The 16,296-nt window shown below is 36.6% G+C and overlaps 1 protein-coding gene across 2 annotated transcripts in view; it reads left to right on the top strand.

The window, feature by feature from the left end:
- The window catches only part of LOC117158891 (uncharacterized), a 56,298-nt gene that overhangs the window by 24,128 nt on the left and 15,874 nt on the right, over window positions 1-16,296 (top strand). For both annotated transcript variants that reach the window (XM_033338274.2, XM_033338273.2), the window contains exon 2: window positions 14,053-14,478. In XM_033338274.2, coding sequence (XP_033194165.2) covers window positions 14,133-14,478 — 346 coding nt within the window. In that variant the 5' untranslated portion in view covers window positions 14,053-14,132. The remainder of the gene's footprint in view (window positions 1-14,052; window positions 14,479-16,296) is intronic.

Below are 16,296 nucleotides of genomic sequence, written 5' to 3'. Positions count from 1 at the left end.
AGGCTGATTCCATCAAAGAATTCAACCTTCATTACACTTAGCCACGCACATCGCTTCGAAAGTAACGCGAACAGTGTTGCAATTAGAAACGTAATTTGAAAGGGAAACTGCTATTTTGAAAACTAAAACGACACTACGAATGAGATCCCTTCGCCTCTGCATACCACTCTATGTTAAATTCGAACATTTCTATTCGCTCGAGATCGCGATACTAACATAACGGCCAAGGTAAGGGAAAATAAAGCTGTGATTCAACTTTTGACGAAGATACGAAGTTTACAAATTTCTATATTTTACAGAAAAAGTTTGATTTGGCATAATAGTTTCGTTTATCGTTGCGTAATCAATAGACCGAGGTAATTCGTCCCTAGAATTACGAACACTAATAACGATGATATTATTAATAATATATTTGGAAACGTCCATTTGTATATTAAATGTCGATTCGATAGCTGGTGTCTTTAATTGAGAAACGACCGGTTGCTACGGTAAATAACCAGGTTCGGTGATTTACTTCAGCGTTGATTCGCTATTTCCAGGATTCTAGATGAACAGAGTTACATAATTGTCCCGGCAAAGATATTTAACAACTTGGCCATTTGCGATAGCCGACAATAATAAAGAACAAGTTCTGTTACCAAGCGCCATATCGGCGCAGGTTGTTCGGAACTTTTCCCTTGGCAAATATAGTTCTACTCTAGACGCGTGTGCATAACCGGCCGGAATGCGAATACCTTTTTTCTTTTTTCATTCTTTTTTATTCCATCGCAAAACGACCAACATGCCGGTGTTTTATTTATACGCTCGAAAGGCTACGCACGTCCATGCTTATGAGCAGCGTATATTGTTCATGCGTGACATGTAGGTAGACACCGACGTAGATATGTAAAAATTCAGGGCGATCATGCGTAACAATGATTCAATGTGATTTCTACCACCGTACGGATGTAAATAACGAAGATGCAGGAAATTCTATTCTCGTCCATTCCATTTCAATATATAAAATTACCCTTCTCATTAAAATTAGAGCGTAACACTCGAGAAAAAGTTGATCGTTTTAACGTGCAATTAAACGAAGGAATTTTAACGTATAATTTCATAAACTACCAGAGTATTTTAGAGTAGGCGTATGAAACGGTGCCTCGATCACTTCCTACCGCGATAACGTAACGTATCATTGTTCTTTGTCGGATCCATGGTATTCGCGCGTCAACGTTCTTCGGAGACTTCAACGCGTGGTAGACGAGTAACCAGTGATTTCAATGACGAGTTCATTACAGACCGCGACAATAGATTTTCAACGTTGTTTAACACGACGAGGAAGCTCCCATTTTTCACAACTCCAAGACATATTTATTCTCTTATTTTTGATAAAATTTGTTTCACTTCTCATATTTATTTTTTAATGAGCGTTGCAAACACAAGTATGTACAATATTTGTATAGACAAAGAACATATAATCAGAGTACTTTTCACATACATTTTGTTTGTTTTACTCTATCCCCCGAACAATCGAGTGAGCGGAAGTTGCTTAATCCGATCTGAACGAACAATCGGAAATATTGTATCATACTTTATGATCAACTAACATCGCGTAAATTTTGACATTGTTTATAAGGAAATTTCATTTCTGCTTTTACTAACCAAGTTATCCACGCTGCAGTTCATTAACGCTTCGTTGTAAATTTATCCTGCAATTTAAAAGAAATTTCACCTGGACATCGCCTGCCATTGAATGCTGCGTTCAGTGTGCCATCGGTGACCCACGATACTTTCCACAAGCAAAACTTTCATCGTATGAACTCAATTTGAATTCTCCTATCCAACAGCGGAATGTAATAAAGTAAACAAAATATAACGATATAAATCATACATTATAACACAACTTCCCTAATTCTGAAGTCTTAGTCATTTTCTAGAAATATCTTACAATAACGATATTCTCATCAATAGTATTTTATAAATTCTAATGATAAATATTTTATATAATGTTCAATAACGTCTATTCAGAAGTTATAATTTTAATTTCACGCTTATCTATCTATTTATAACATGTCGATACAAAGACGTTTTCATCGCTATATACGTGGATCATTAGACGTTTCCAGAAACATTCGAAAACTATCGAGGATTTAACGCAGCTGCTAATCGAAGACAAGATTTGAACCGACTGACGAGTAAAGGCGATAGACTCGACTAGAGAGAAAAGAATGTCGCTCGATGTAAATTAATCGTTCATCCATGAAGTTTACCTTGTTGATGCTGGTTTATAGATACGTAATTACGAGCAAAAGTGACCTCGTAAATTCGGATTATTTCTAGTTCGATGTTGTCGTATGCTAATTCGAAGGAGAGATTGCAATTCTGTTAGTAGACTCGATTGAATGTCATGATAGTTCGAGCTACTTTTACTCTTTGTTTGCCATTAAATTTGTCGAACGTGTATCGAGTTAGTTAAACAGGTTGCTTTTGCGTTTTATTAAATTATTTATTTAAACTTATATATCAACAATACGTCATAGAGTGATCCTATATGTTAATGTATAGAAATTTTCTGTTTTAGAATATACGAAAAATTAAGTAGCTATCGAAGCTGATGCAAATTTGATATTTGTCGCAATATCGGATAAGGGTTATTGAAATTTATTGTTGCAAAATTATTGTTGAAAATGACAACGTGAGTTCGTGCTCGCCACCCATATGCAGATGCGTTAGTTATAAGAAATAGTAACTAGAGGATGATCTTAGTTACAATCGATGGATTTAATCGATAGGCTTAAGATGCCTTTTTGTTTTTATCCCTAGTTTTTGTAAGCGCGTGCAATAAAGGTTTTTTTGGCTCAGAACGGTATGATGGATTTATCCATTCAATAAAATAATAACTATTCTGATCTTACCTCTGAGTATAGAAATAACAACAATTATCATTTGCCATTTACTACGCATAGATATTTTTAACAGCCTTTGTGTGAATGATTTATAATCTCGGTACTCGTAGAAATCGAAGCTAAGATAATGGAATAGATAAATATTTCTTAATTTCGATTCATCACACATCGATCACTCTGAGACTCACCTCTATTCGTGTCACTCACTTTCAGTCAGCCACGATTCCCGCTTGCAGCACACGCACGGGATTTTCTCAACTTCTAAAACGAAGCAATCGTTCTTTTTAAAATTTCTTTCATTCATAAAAGAATATTTTTTAGTAAGTAATTTTTATTAAGATACATAAAATAACGATGTATAATACTGTAGTAATGTAGAGGTTTTAAAAAATGATATTATTTAAAATTATTGATACAAAACGAAATTGGTTTTTTTGTTTATGCTATATCATATTAATGATCTACGTTTTAATGATAAAATATTCAAGGCTGAAATCAAGTTTATCGCTATCGATAGTTCAACGTTGTTAACTCGACTCATAAAACCGGAACTTCGAGTCCTTGCATCTATCTGTTGACTGTTAGACTTGACCATGCTACGATATGTGTCATTTTATAAGAATATACATATACAAATATACATATATATACAAATATATATATATACTCGGAATATTAAAGTTCAATAGCATGTTACTTTGCTGTAAAAATAATGTAGATTAATTATAGATTGGAGTAAATTATTGCTTGAATAACCTGATTTAATATGTTTTGCGAAGGAGAAGAACTTATTTTATTCTCATTCTATAATTAACAGCCTGTACTACTCTATAGTAATTTATAATTTAAAATGAAAATATACGATATTATAATATTGTTGCCTCGGGAAAATTTGCCGCGAGACCTGTTTTTATTTACACGGTGTTACTTTAACAGCGTATAACACAAGTAAGTAGATAATACAATGCGCATCCACACTCGTCGGTGGTTGGACAGCGCCTCTCTTTTTAAATATTCGCGGACGTTGATAAAATGCATGATAACTTCATATCGTCGTAACAATATGTTGGAAAATTTTCTATTTTTCTACAATATGTCGCTGCTGTTCGTTTATAGGCACGATTTGATTACGTCATTGAGGCGAAACTTTATACTGATCCGTCCTCTTGCAAACCAGATGATACAGATTATTCGAGTATTATTACATCGGACGTATCCAACTGCGTTTTACGAAAAACATATTTGTATTGAAAGAACGAAAAATAATTGCATCGGAGTACTTAGTTGGAGCTTCAATTCTGTGCTTTTCTTCGTTTTCTATAATTTCATACGTGCCAGATTCTAGGCATCGATTAAAACCAAAATATCTACTTGAAATTTTAATCAAAATTAGGTCCTATTTTCTACGATGACAGCCCCAAGCAACAATAATGCTGCTTCGATCACGAGCACGATATTAATTCTGAAATTGCTAAACGGTACCAAACATCTGGTAGATTAAAGTTCCCCAGAAAATGAACCGCGATCTCGGTCAGAGAGCAATTCCATTGCACAGAGACAGGTACACGAGCACGTTGCGTGGGTGTACGTATTGTCTCGCGAGGAATGTAGAAAGTAAAGTATCTTGGGTAACACAAGACCCCTTCCTTCTTTGTAGAAGCAAGAGTATAGGTTGTCGAGTGGCGAGGATGCGCCTTGCAGAGTCCAACACTATCATCATCATCATCATCATCATCATCCAGGCTGTCGACCGGCTTCGTGCGGTAGAAAGGTCATTCGGAACGGCTGACTGCGAGCACAGCCGGTGCATTCATTAGAAAACAACATTTACTTAGGCTAATTCCAAATTTTCTTACGTTTATTATGAAAATTTTGAGAAATGTTGTATTTTTTTGTGAGAGAGTCACGTGTATGCGTGAGAGAGAGAGAGAGAGAGAGAGAGAGAGAAGTGGTTTTTGATGTAGGAAGTGGAAGAAATGTCAGAGGGCAAAATCGAATAATTTTATGATCGCTGTTCTTTGTAGATTAATGTTACGAAAGTGTCTGTATATCAGATACGGATACTTTCGTTTAACAATCCATTGTAAAAATTAGTCTGAAACCTGAGCGTGTCTAGAAATTAAATTTCGACATTTTTCTAACAATTCCAGTTTGCCAGTTAAAAATAAAACTAGAGCCAAAGGATAATCATTGGCTAACATTGAAGACGATCCAACAGTAGACGACTTGTTTTATTTAAAGACTTCAACATACATGCTTTAACAAAAATAAAATCAAAATGGCGAAACGTAATTTGCAAGTCTATAATTAACTGGAATTCACGGAGAAAACAGATTCAACTGAAAATTAAATTTCAACAATGTAGTATCAGTGTCTTGGACATAAATATACCTATAGTTCGAAGGAACTTATTATTTAAAATTAGAAACGACCCAACAGTGGATATCGTAAAATATTTGAAGAAAATCAAAGATTTAATTTCACTTTAATACAAATAATTTGGAGACGACATATATATCCAAATTGCAAAATGTAATACTCTCGTTGAATTAATAATATACCACAGAATGTACTATAGACGAAATAAATTTCAAGTAGAAAATATAAAATTAGTCGGTGATTTTGAGGAAGATCGGATCGATGCGCTGTAAAGTAAACCTCTGACATTTAGGAAATCCTAGAGAGCACCGTTGCACAATACATGCATCGACAAGCGCATAGAATGTTACTCTGTCTTTTGTGGCACGTGTAATTTATGCGTGCGCAGACTAGTTTTTAACACGTTCTTTCTTTTTCCAAAGTTTCACTCGTAGCCAAACTTCCATGGCACTGTGCATCGAATCTATTAGAATGACTGTTATTTACAAGCTTTCACCGCTTTTACTTTCCTCCTATGCATCGAAATCGTCGATTAAAAATCGATATTCTTACCATCGTGAAATTATATTCAACCATCAATCGAATATGCTAAAACTTTTTTACTACGTTATATTACATTAGAATTCTGCGCTTCATCAGGCTGTCAATCTTTTCCCAAAATTTATATGAAAAATGTAGCCTCTCTCTTTCTCTGTCTCTCTGTCTCTCTCAAATAATTATCTCGACAGCCAATTTGAAACCGGTAGAACACCTTTTAGAGACCTTGGCTATCCCCGAATCTTTTATTTCGATTTTATTCCTAGACTGCGTATATTTATGCAAATATATATTTGTATGAACACAACTAAAGAAATAGAATCTATGGAGAGATTCGCTTCATCCATTAAATATCATGGTAAGTATTATACTTTGGATATTCGATCAAAGATCGAAAATAATAAATTTTTGAGGAAATAAAATTCGGAAATTTGTCAAATTTGACCAATCGTAATTTTTTTATTCCTCGTTTTCTCCTTTTAAGCTCTGGAGTCTCTCTGGCTTCGCTTATTAGGCTGTATGTTTTTACACGTTTAAATTTCTGATAATTACATAAAAGTCCGCATCCATTGTCGAATAATACGATATCGCAACAACGAATAATAAATAAATAGTTACAAATATAAAGAAAAGTAGGGAAAGAGTGGGCAATTATAAACGTTCGTTGTTTAAACGGTGGAAAATTGCATTTAAAAGTTAATTACCGGTTGGTCTAGGCAGCTCGTTAAGCAATGATTACCGTGCAGTCGCGTGTAATTAAAAAGCACGACTGTTGGCACACTTTTGACGCACACCTCGAAAAATAGCCAGTTTTTCATTGTTATCCTCGTTCGAGGGTAACGTACAATAGGGTGGTTATGTTATCGGGAACCATGAAATTGAACGGTTACGACGGTTGTAATTAAGCATACAATAGTTTGTAACCGGTCGTTCGTTTGCCTTTCAGACACTATGAAATTTTGCGCTTGAACAATGCCAGTAATTATGGATTCCTAGGGATTTTCTTCCTGCGTTTATCCGTCTGAGATCGGTTAAACTGACGAACAGCTTTGATATTATCTTTCGAGAGGATATCGTGGTTTATAATTTTAGGATCGAACGATTATTTTTGATAAATATATTTTCACTGATTGGTTACCAGGTATTTTATCAACGGAGAAATTGTCGAACGATGATATTATTTTATAGAAATTTCTACAAAGATAAATTTAATATTCACAAACGCCTAATAATATAACTTTTTATTTTGTCACTTCGCTTTCACTCTCTATGTAGCGGTGATATTTACCATGCAAAATTAAATACGTTCGAATCTACCGATCGCTGTTGACCCAGTCACCGTACTTCACAGTCCGTATTCCAAGGATAAAAAAATCGCTACGATCGTATCAAAATGGCGCGAGTGACGGGGAGCACCGGTTCCGGCTGTTTTCTCACTGTCCAGATTCCTTCGAAATCAGTAGAACGTTGCAGGCGCCTGAAACAACCGTCTAAAACAAAATCTTCTTGGAATCGTTTCCAATCTCCGAGGAACGTTTTGCACGCGGCTTGTACCAAAAGACGGATCGTGTAATTGCGTGTGAAACGATCGTAGGAACTCGCATGGAAGTAAAGGAACTTGGAACGGTGGGCGTGCGGCCAGGAAAAGGGTGGATAGTTACAGTCGCGTTTCAACGTTTCTCTAATGGTCATTCTCTACGGTACTGGCTTTGTCTAATAATACCGACGCTGGTGTATAGATTCACGTAAGATAATATCCTCTTCTCGAATGACGAGAATTCCACCCGAGGAAAACTCGTCGAGATCACGGAATCCGCTGTAATGAAACGTTCGCTTCGCCAAGCCGGAATCGCGCTCGCTTTCCTCTCACTTTGCTTCCTATTCTTTTTTCTCTTTCGTTTACATACAGTGACCGACACGAATATTTCGACGATTACTATATAAAATCTTTCGTGCGTACTCTGCCGATCATAATCTTCAAATTCTCCATTCGCGATCTTCATCCTCCGGTTACTTCTGACTGTTCGTGAAAAAAAAGTCAGCTGACAGACAGTAATTATGTCAAAACTAATATTGTACTTTTAACGTGTTTACTTCGGTAATATTTCTGAAATTTCGAAAAACTTGTTACCAAACGTCGGAAAATTCTGCCATTGCCGTAATAACAAGCCATCGTTATTTTAACAATTATCGCTATTAAATTTCCAGACAAAAGGCTGGTTTCACGAAAATATCTCGTTTTAGTAGTTTCACTCATCTGCATGCCAGTTTCTTTCGTTTCACTTGCGATGAAGTCCAGGCTCGTACATAGATCGTTCGCATTCGAGTAATTATTAGCAGTCGATCGACTCGCGATCTTTCAGGTACGTCGAGATCTCAGTTTCTCTCTTTGCCTCGGGCGTACTCGCACGCGAGACAATACGGCCCAGCATTTTTGCACGCGCGTGCTTGTGCGACGCTCGAACGCCTTCGCGCTTTCTTTCGTCGCGCTCCTCGTTACGTCATTGCTCGTCGCTTAACATCGCTAGGATTCCTCTTCTATGAGGCGTGTCTCCTATTCACTCGCCATTTACAACGTCGACCGTAAAAAAAAAAAGAAGGAAAAGTAGGATGAATATTTTAAGAATTCGCTAGGAGAATGCGAAGGTTTCAAAGGAATTATTAGATATTAAAAACTTATTGATATAATCAAGATAAGAAATTTAAGTAACCTACGATCTAAAAAAAAAAAAAAAAAAAGAGATAAAAAAAGCTAATATGAAAGAGTTCCTGAAATACGTTCGATATTCGTAATTATTCGATAATAACTACGAAACAAAAGATTGTGCGAATGTATAACAATTAGAATTACCAAAAGAAACGATCATAATGGAAACGAACTGGTTTCTAAAGGAAACCATTATCCTCGACTAACGATTTCCAAGTTCCAGAAACGGTTTCGAGATTCGTCGTTAAAGGACATTCTCCGAGTGGACATTGATTACAATTTACGAGGTTCGCCTGCTGATAATGTTTCGCTCTGGCGAGTCCGAAGACTTTCACCTTGATCGTAATCGACAGGAAACCTTGCGCAACATTTCTGCATTATCTATGCATACCAACCGTCCGATCAAAAACGAAATTCAACCACGCTCTATTAGCACACCCTCTCTGTCTGCTGTACGATAGAGTTCGGTATTTTTCACGCGTCGATCGTTCGCGGAAATTCGGCGCGTTTCGACAGGCGATCGCTCGTGCGTGCAGCGAATTCACGAATAGTTACGTCGATTCGTTTTCTTCTTATTTCATTCGTGTTTTGTAGTTTGCCAGATTCGAATACAACGTACACACACACATATCTATATATCTATATATACAACAGTATCGAGAGATTCGAAAGAATCACATTCTCCATCAACGACATAACCTACCTAACCGACCGAAATAACAAACCAAGATTTCGATTTCTCTTTTCACAAGCTTCTTCCATCAGAAACTCACAAAACATATCCAGCTGTGGGACTTGGCCGGACCTCTAACCCGTGGAATCGTGATCCGCGATTACGTTACCAATTACGATGAGCCGGCAGTTAAATGGAAAACGGCGACCAAACCAGTGGGATTATGTCACTTGAGAAGAGCGGAGCTTTGGCGAAGTCGACCTGGGTGGACGCTGAACGCGAGCTCTCCGAGGAGAGGACTCCACTCTGGCCCCGGGGTGAATCAGTCCTTTGTGCTTGCCTCTCTCAGGGTCAACCGCTTTCGGTGCAGTATATGCCTGCAACGTTTACACGTACACGCGCGAACACGACCGTCCGTCTGACCGTAGTATATAGGGTGTCCCGTAAGTTCTAATCAAAATTTCTACCCCTCAGAGGTGAAGAAATTTCAATTTAAATTCTTGCCACTGGAAGATTTAATTCATCGAAATGCCTATCTACGAGACATAACAGAGTTGCGATTTTACTCGAGTAATCGGTGAATTTTAAATTTCGCCGTGTATATGGTACTTCGTGCTCGGTAACGTTGATCCTACGCTTTCTTCTGTGTCTCGCCACTTTCGATATCGTTTTTTAAGTTCCGAGGCGGAACTCGAACCTTTCGTCGGAGGATGAAAAAGATATATATATTATATTCCGAAGAACCTTTATGTATCTTCCAGCTAAAGATACTATCACCTGAGATTGAGTGAGTAATTTAACGAAAATAAAATAGCAATGTAACTTTTTAGGCTTGTGCTGTGTACTGGGTTGTCCGAAAAGTATCTTTCTATCGCAAACGTGGTTTCTACAACAGCGCACCTTCGTACAAACGTGAAAGCAAGTCTGTGAAATGTCGCGGAGTTTATCTCAACAGAACAAAATAGATCGAACGTAATTCGACAAAATAATATAAAACAAAAAACGTTGTGCGTCTATTGTTTCCTCATAAAACGAAAGAAACTTCTCGGACAACCTAATACATCCTAGTGGCAAGGATTTTTCATCCTTCCCTTATCGCCGGAAGAAGTACCAGCGTCGTAGCACTTTTTTCGCTCAACACAAAGGGCTTCTGCGTTGTTGGATTAAATTTGATCCAGACTACACGAAATAGCTAACAGCAAACCATTATACTGTAGAATTTTCAGCTGCAGTTATATAGCTTCTCTTTAAAGATGGCAGGGTAATATGTACTTTTTTGTAAGTGTAGCTTAAATCAATTGTATGAGTTTCTTTCTTAGATTGGTTTGTATCAAATTATGAGGTTTAATTCTTGGTGATTTTCAAATTGTCATAATGAAAGGGTTCCCGACAGAGACAAAGATCGTGCCGCTCGAGAGCGGCTTTTTAGGAGCCGTAACTTATTCTGCTCCCTTTTTTGTCTCGAGCCTTTTCGTTGGCGCGACGTTTCAGCAAAATCGAGGGAAAAAAAAGACCAGAGGAGACCGTGACTCTCGCTAAAGGGCGCTGGGAGGTTCGCAGGAAACGAAACAGTGGCGAAGGAGGAATACCGAGAGCTTAGACGAGGGACCGATACGGTGTATTCTTAAAAATATCGCAAATTTTCAAATTACAATTTTTAGTTCGGGCTACAAGGAATTCCAAATTTTCTGCTTGAAAATTTTTATTTCAAATTGTTTTGTTTCAAATCTTCCATTCAAAATTGAAAGTCGTTTAATATTCCCGAATGAAACGTAAAAAGCGAAAGACATATTTGATACGGGAAGAAAAAAATGTAATTCGACCTTGAAACAAGATTTTACTTTTACCACAAAAAGTCTCTCGGTCTTCTTGCAACGAAAAGACGAGATTATACAAATTATAAGAAATCGTGGAAAGATAAATCCTATTGAAAAACGAAGTCGTCTAGAAGATAAGGATATGTAGAGTGTAAGACGCAAGAAACGTGTGGACAGGATGTCTCACGGTTCTCACGTCCGTCTCGTTCATCTTGCGCGAAGTTTTGAAAATTGCTTCACCACTGACGTCATCACACCGGACTGACGTTAGCGTCTGCAAGCATTTGGCGTGTTTCTTGCGCGGATGCAATTTGATGCACTTTAACCCTTTGCGACCAGAATTTTCTTTGATTATGGGAAAAAGGAATCACAATTCGAAAAGAAATCAGAAAACAGTTGCTCTCGTAAGGAACGAACTATTGAAATCAAAACTCGCGATCGTTTTAACTGGTTAGGATTGTAAGTATACTTAATAGTTTTCTTAATTTTATATTATGAAATATATATTTGATATATATATATATATATGAAATTCACAATGTGTTACACTCTGATTATTTACAATATTTTAATCTCAGGTAAAAGTGTATCCTAATTATTCGTTCGTCTAAGATCTATTTCTGTTACATAATTCTAAAGTCATCAATTAAGACAATTACACGTGCACTGATTACCATATTGCAATTACTACCAAACATCTAGAATATTTTTGCATAATATCGTTATAATTATGCGAATACAAAGAACTTGAACATAATTCCCGAAGCAAACCTAACCTCAAGTGGTCTTATCCCTTAACGATTCCCTCTTCTAACGCGATGGCTGATAAACAAGCGCCTGTCCGTAGTTAGAAAGTCCTATCCGCCGCGATCGCAATATATATATAGAGAAGAAAAGAATTATAGGATTTAATTAAACAGCAGTACAGACACCGTGACCATTATATGACGGTGTAATTGGTATCACGTCCAGGTTGATAGGAGCAGCAGTTGCGAGCCTGCGATAATAATAAACGCGATTCTACGATCCGCCTAAGGCCACCTAGCGATAACTCGAAAACACGTTGATCGATGTTGTATATATAAAATTAAAAATTAAACAAAAAGAGAGAAACAATTGAATATTAATGGAACGATAAAAAGTGTTTCTCTCAACCATGTAACCGTAGGCCGCGTCGATAAAATAGGAAGTTAACAAGTAAACAGAACGGCGGATGATATTACAGAATGTTTCTCTTTTAATTGAAAAGTTTAATCGTAAGATCGATGCATCGAGTAACTGAAACGCTTGTGAATCTGAAAAATTTCGGTCACTGTAGTTCGTTGTTTATTGAATTTAGTGAATTTTCAAGTAACAACTTAAATAGACGACCGCATTAATGAATGGCGTATAAAGTGGAAAATAGACGAGCGAACAATCGGAGAATGATGAATAATGCTGGAGAATATATTGTTTTTAATTGAAAGTTGAAAGGAATTTATTGTAAGATTTAACATTTTCAATCGCATTGAGCAATCGAAACGCAACGAACGTGGAAAATTCGGTCTCTTTCTTTCATCGACTGTACATTGAATTTCGTCAGCAAAAAAGATCGGATCGACTTACGCCCAGTTTCTCCGACGATAAATTACACACCACAATCCGAAATCGGTCATCGAGAAGCTGCTTACTCAACGAAGAGACGGAAACTACGAAATGCGTTTCCGATATCGATTACAATGCTCGTTGAAAGGCAGCGATTTTTCTGCGTGAAGTGACATGGCAGATTATTTTTTAAGAGAATTTAACAGCGAACAAAAAAGATTTCGCTATTAAAATATTTAAATTAAAAAAATTGTATAGCATATTATCTATTTGATATTATGCAAATTGCAGAATATTATTTGGTATATTATAATATAAATAATCGTATATCATAAATTTTAAGATACTTGATTAATATTAATAGCTATGCTTTAGCGAACACGTGAGTCAACAGTTTTTAATGATACTAGTTAAAAGATTGTATCACCTTGACATAAAAAGAGAAATTAATTGAAATCAAAACAGAAATCTCATTACAACTCGAAAATAAAATAAATAATTTACCACTGGCTCTGTACGTTTTCCAGCAACTGCACTTCATTCTCCATCTTTCAAAACGGAACACTCTACATCACTGCCATTCCCTAATGGATTTCCTTATGTAACTCGATTTCTTTCTATGCATCATCAGCAGATCCGAAAAAAATCAACTCAATCAGATGAAACAGACATTTTTCACATATAACGCAGCATCAATCTTCTTCTTCGACCGTACCTTAACTAAAACAGTCTGACAATGCTACAATAAAATCTCCAAACTCTTTTAGATACAAAGGTCAAGAAACGTTTTAACTACTATACACGATGGAGCAGTGATCATAATAATAACCGGGCAGAAGGTGATTCCACGTGAAGAAATAAATAAAAAAAAGTGGAATAAAATTCTTCCGTTCAAGGTCTCATTTTCAAGAAAACAAAGTTTAAACCTGTCTAACTACGAACTGGTTTGGTACATACCTCCATGCGCATGATACATTTTCGAATTTATTTTTCTCGAAAATAGGACCATCTTACGAAAACGTAGTATATTAAATTTTTTACTTATTTTCATATTGATAATTTTTTACTCTTGTTCATCGGTCCGGAATTTGCCAAATTGAAGTTTGCTCGTCAAATCTGCAAGGTCGAGCTTTCAGAATACGGAACCTCGGATGAAACAAACGTTACATCGAACCTTTTTCTTATATTTTCACGTGGAATCACCCTCTGCCCGATTGTTCCACGATTACGATCCCATCCTGTATAAGCAAAAAAACTTGTTCTTCAAGTCTTTTGTTTTACGCGTTTGACAATTAAGAAGTAAAAACAAATTTGCTATCATTTTGCAGAGTACTTATATTTACGATATAACGTTGACAATGCAGATTCTCGTCAAGTATGAAATATAAATGGTCCAAAATTTGCTGTACTCGACTATTCTCGTCTTTCAACGGCATTCTTATTTCTTGAAATTTTTCTATTTTACAGAATCGAGACGCATGAGAGTCGATACCGGGTGATCGTGATCACCTGAGGGCCCAGCAGTTTTCGGCGAGGCATATCACGAGATGGCGGACGATGGTATAGATAATCCGGCGTTCGCCAACGAGGATGATTGCGCGACCGATTTGAAACAGGACAATGACCAACATCAAGTGACCTTGGACCAGGATCACAAGACGGAGGACGGTCCTGTGGAGAATGGGCATCATCGGACGCAATTTGTGTCGCAGCAATACGTGGAGGCCGGAAGGACCAGCCCTGATTCACATTACAGAACCGAGACAAAGATCGAGCTGCCCGACAGCAACGACAAGACCGTCGTCGAGCCGAAGATGAACGGCGTTCATGGGAATGGAAATAACAATGACGCTAGTTTCTTGAATAACAGCGCGACCAGCGTGCAGATCAATGGTAAGTTTCTTATTAATAATTGTTAATTGTTCCCAGATTTCCTTACATGTTAATTTACTAATAATATTAGCGAACAGATTTTTATATTTGTACAATTGCATCGTTGAGTATATCTTAAAACTTCGATTGGATCGAGGTTCGGTATGAAACGTTTTAATGTGAAATGTTAGAATTTCATTATTATCTGAAACCTACTGAAAAACAAACTCGATACTTCATCCAATTCACACGGAAAAACTAATCGACGATGAAAAGCCTGCTAAACGATCGTTGCCACGGTTCGTTCAATTCCATTTTCTTTTTTTATCCACTTCTGCAACATGTTTCAAGAGAGATCGTTTAAGAAGCAACAAAACGAGAGAAGGGAAAAGAACGAAAAAGGTGCGGACTTTACGTAAGCGGAGACCGCAGGCTCTACGTCCAACACGGAGAAAATTCTTCGCGACAAAAAGCGAACACGTGGCGACCTGCGTTGCATTTTTCCTCTCGTTTTGCACGCAGAAAGAGCCGCGTGCAATCCCCGTGACGCAAAGCGTAACCGCGATCGACCGCTTTTCTACGACCAAGTTCTGTCCACGATTAGGAAAACGATCGTTCGAGAATCACATAAATTTCATTTACATGCGTTCGATGAATAAAACATTAGCTGGAAGTGAACGATGAGACATAGATAACAATTGTTAGACTGCAACTTAGTCGCTTCGATTGAACCAGAATTATTTATTCTAAGCACGAAATTTTACATTTTAAGACTAGAATTATTTAATACGATTGCAGTAAGTTGATTAATTGAATTTCTTTACGAAAGTTTGAACGTATCGTCTCTGCAATTTATTACGTTTAAGTTATTCTAAGTCTATTGAACGAATTAAGAAATTTGGATTTTATTCCTCAAGTAAAATTCAACGTTAAAATGATACATATAATGATCAGTATGATATGAATGGAATATTAGGCCGAGCAAAAAGTTCTCTGACTGTCTTTGAGAAAATTTGTAATCTCACGTGTAAGTATAAAAAATACTTTATTGTATAATAAATGGAATATTCTTTAGTAATTTCTATTTGAAGGACGTATAATTCATATAAAAATAAATCAGTTGTTGGGAATTTTGTAATATCTGTAGAAAATGATAAAATTTTTCTTTATCAGATCGAATAGCAATATCTATTTCAAGTTTCAAACATGCATGAAACTTGAAAGCAAAGAAGAACGTTATAGAAATGGTGGTCGCTGTTACTGAAATTTGCGTTGATCGCTCGATTTTACCAGATATGATCAGGACGAGCCGAACTTTCGATCGTTAATTACTACCACCACCACCACCACCACCAACAATACGGACAGTTCTCGAAGAAAAAGTTGTTCGAGGTCGGTGAAACGCAGAAAGTATATGAAAGGTCTCCTACATAATTGCTAAAGCTTGTAAAATACGTAAAATAATTGTAAAAAATGTACATTTACGTTTGAGACAATGGGTCCCTAAATCGTTTGTTAAAAATGGCTCGATAAAGTAGCATGGCAAACAAAGGAATTGTTATCTGTGATGAAAATCTTCCAAACATTGTCATAGATTTAGAACCTTCTCGAATTAACTTTCACTCGATAAATGAATTATTGTATTCTATGTAATATTTGTCTTGAAACGTGAAACAAGCCGCTAAAACCAACTTTTCCATTATATAATTGTTAGCATAAAAAGTTAAAGGATATGTCAACTATTCCCAGGATATGTCAATTATTTTCCGCCCATGCAACATACTTTCTTTGCTACGCAAAGTTATGATCGAAGGACGTTACTCAATAAAAGTATATTGA

This window comes from Bombus vancouverensis, chromosome 9 (assembly GCF_051014615.1).
Source record: "Bombus vancouverensis nearcticus chromosome 9, iyBomVanc1_principal, whole genome shotgun sequence".
Classification (NCBI taxonomy): domain Eukaryota; kingdom Metazoa; phylum Arthropoda; class Insecta; order Hymenoptera; family Apidae; genus Bombus; species Bombus vancouverensis.
The sequence above is the reverse complement of the archived record's forward strand: the minus strand, read 5'-3'. Positions and strand labels throughout refer to the sequence as shown.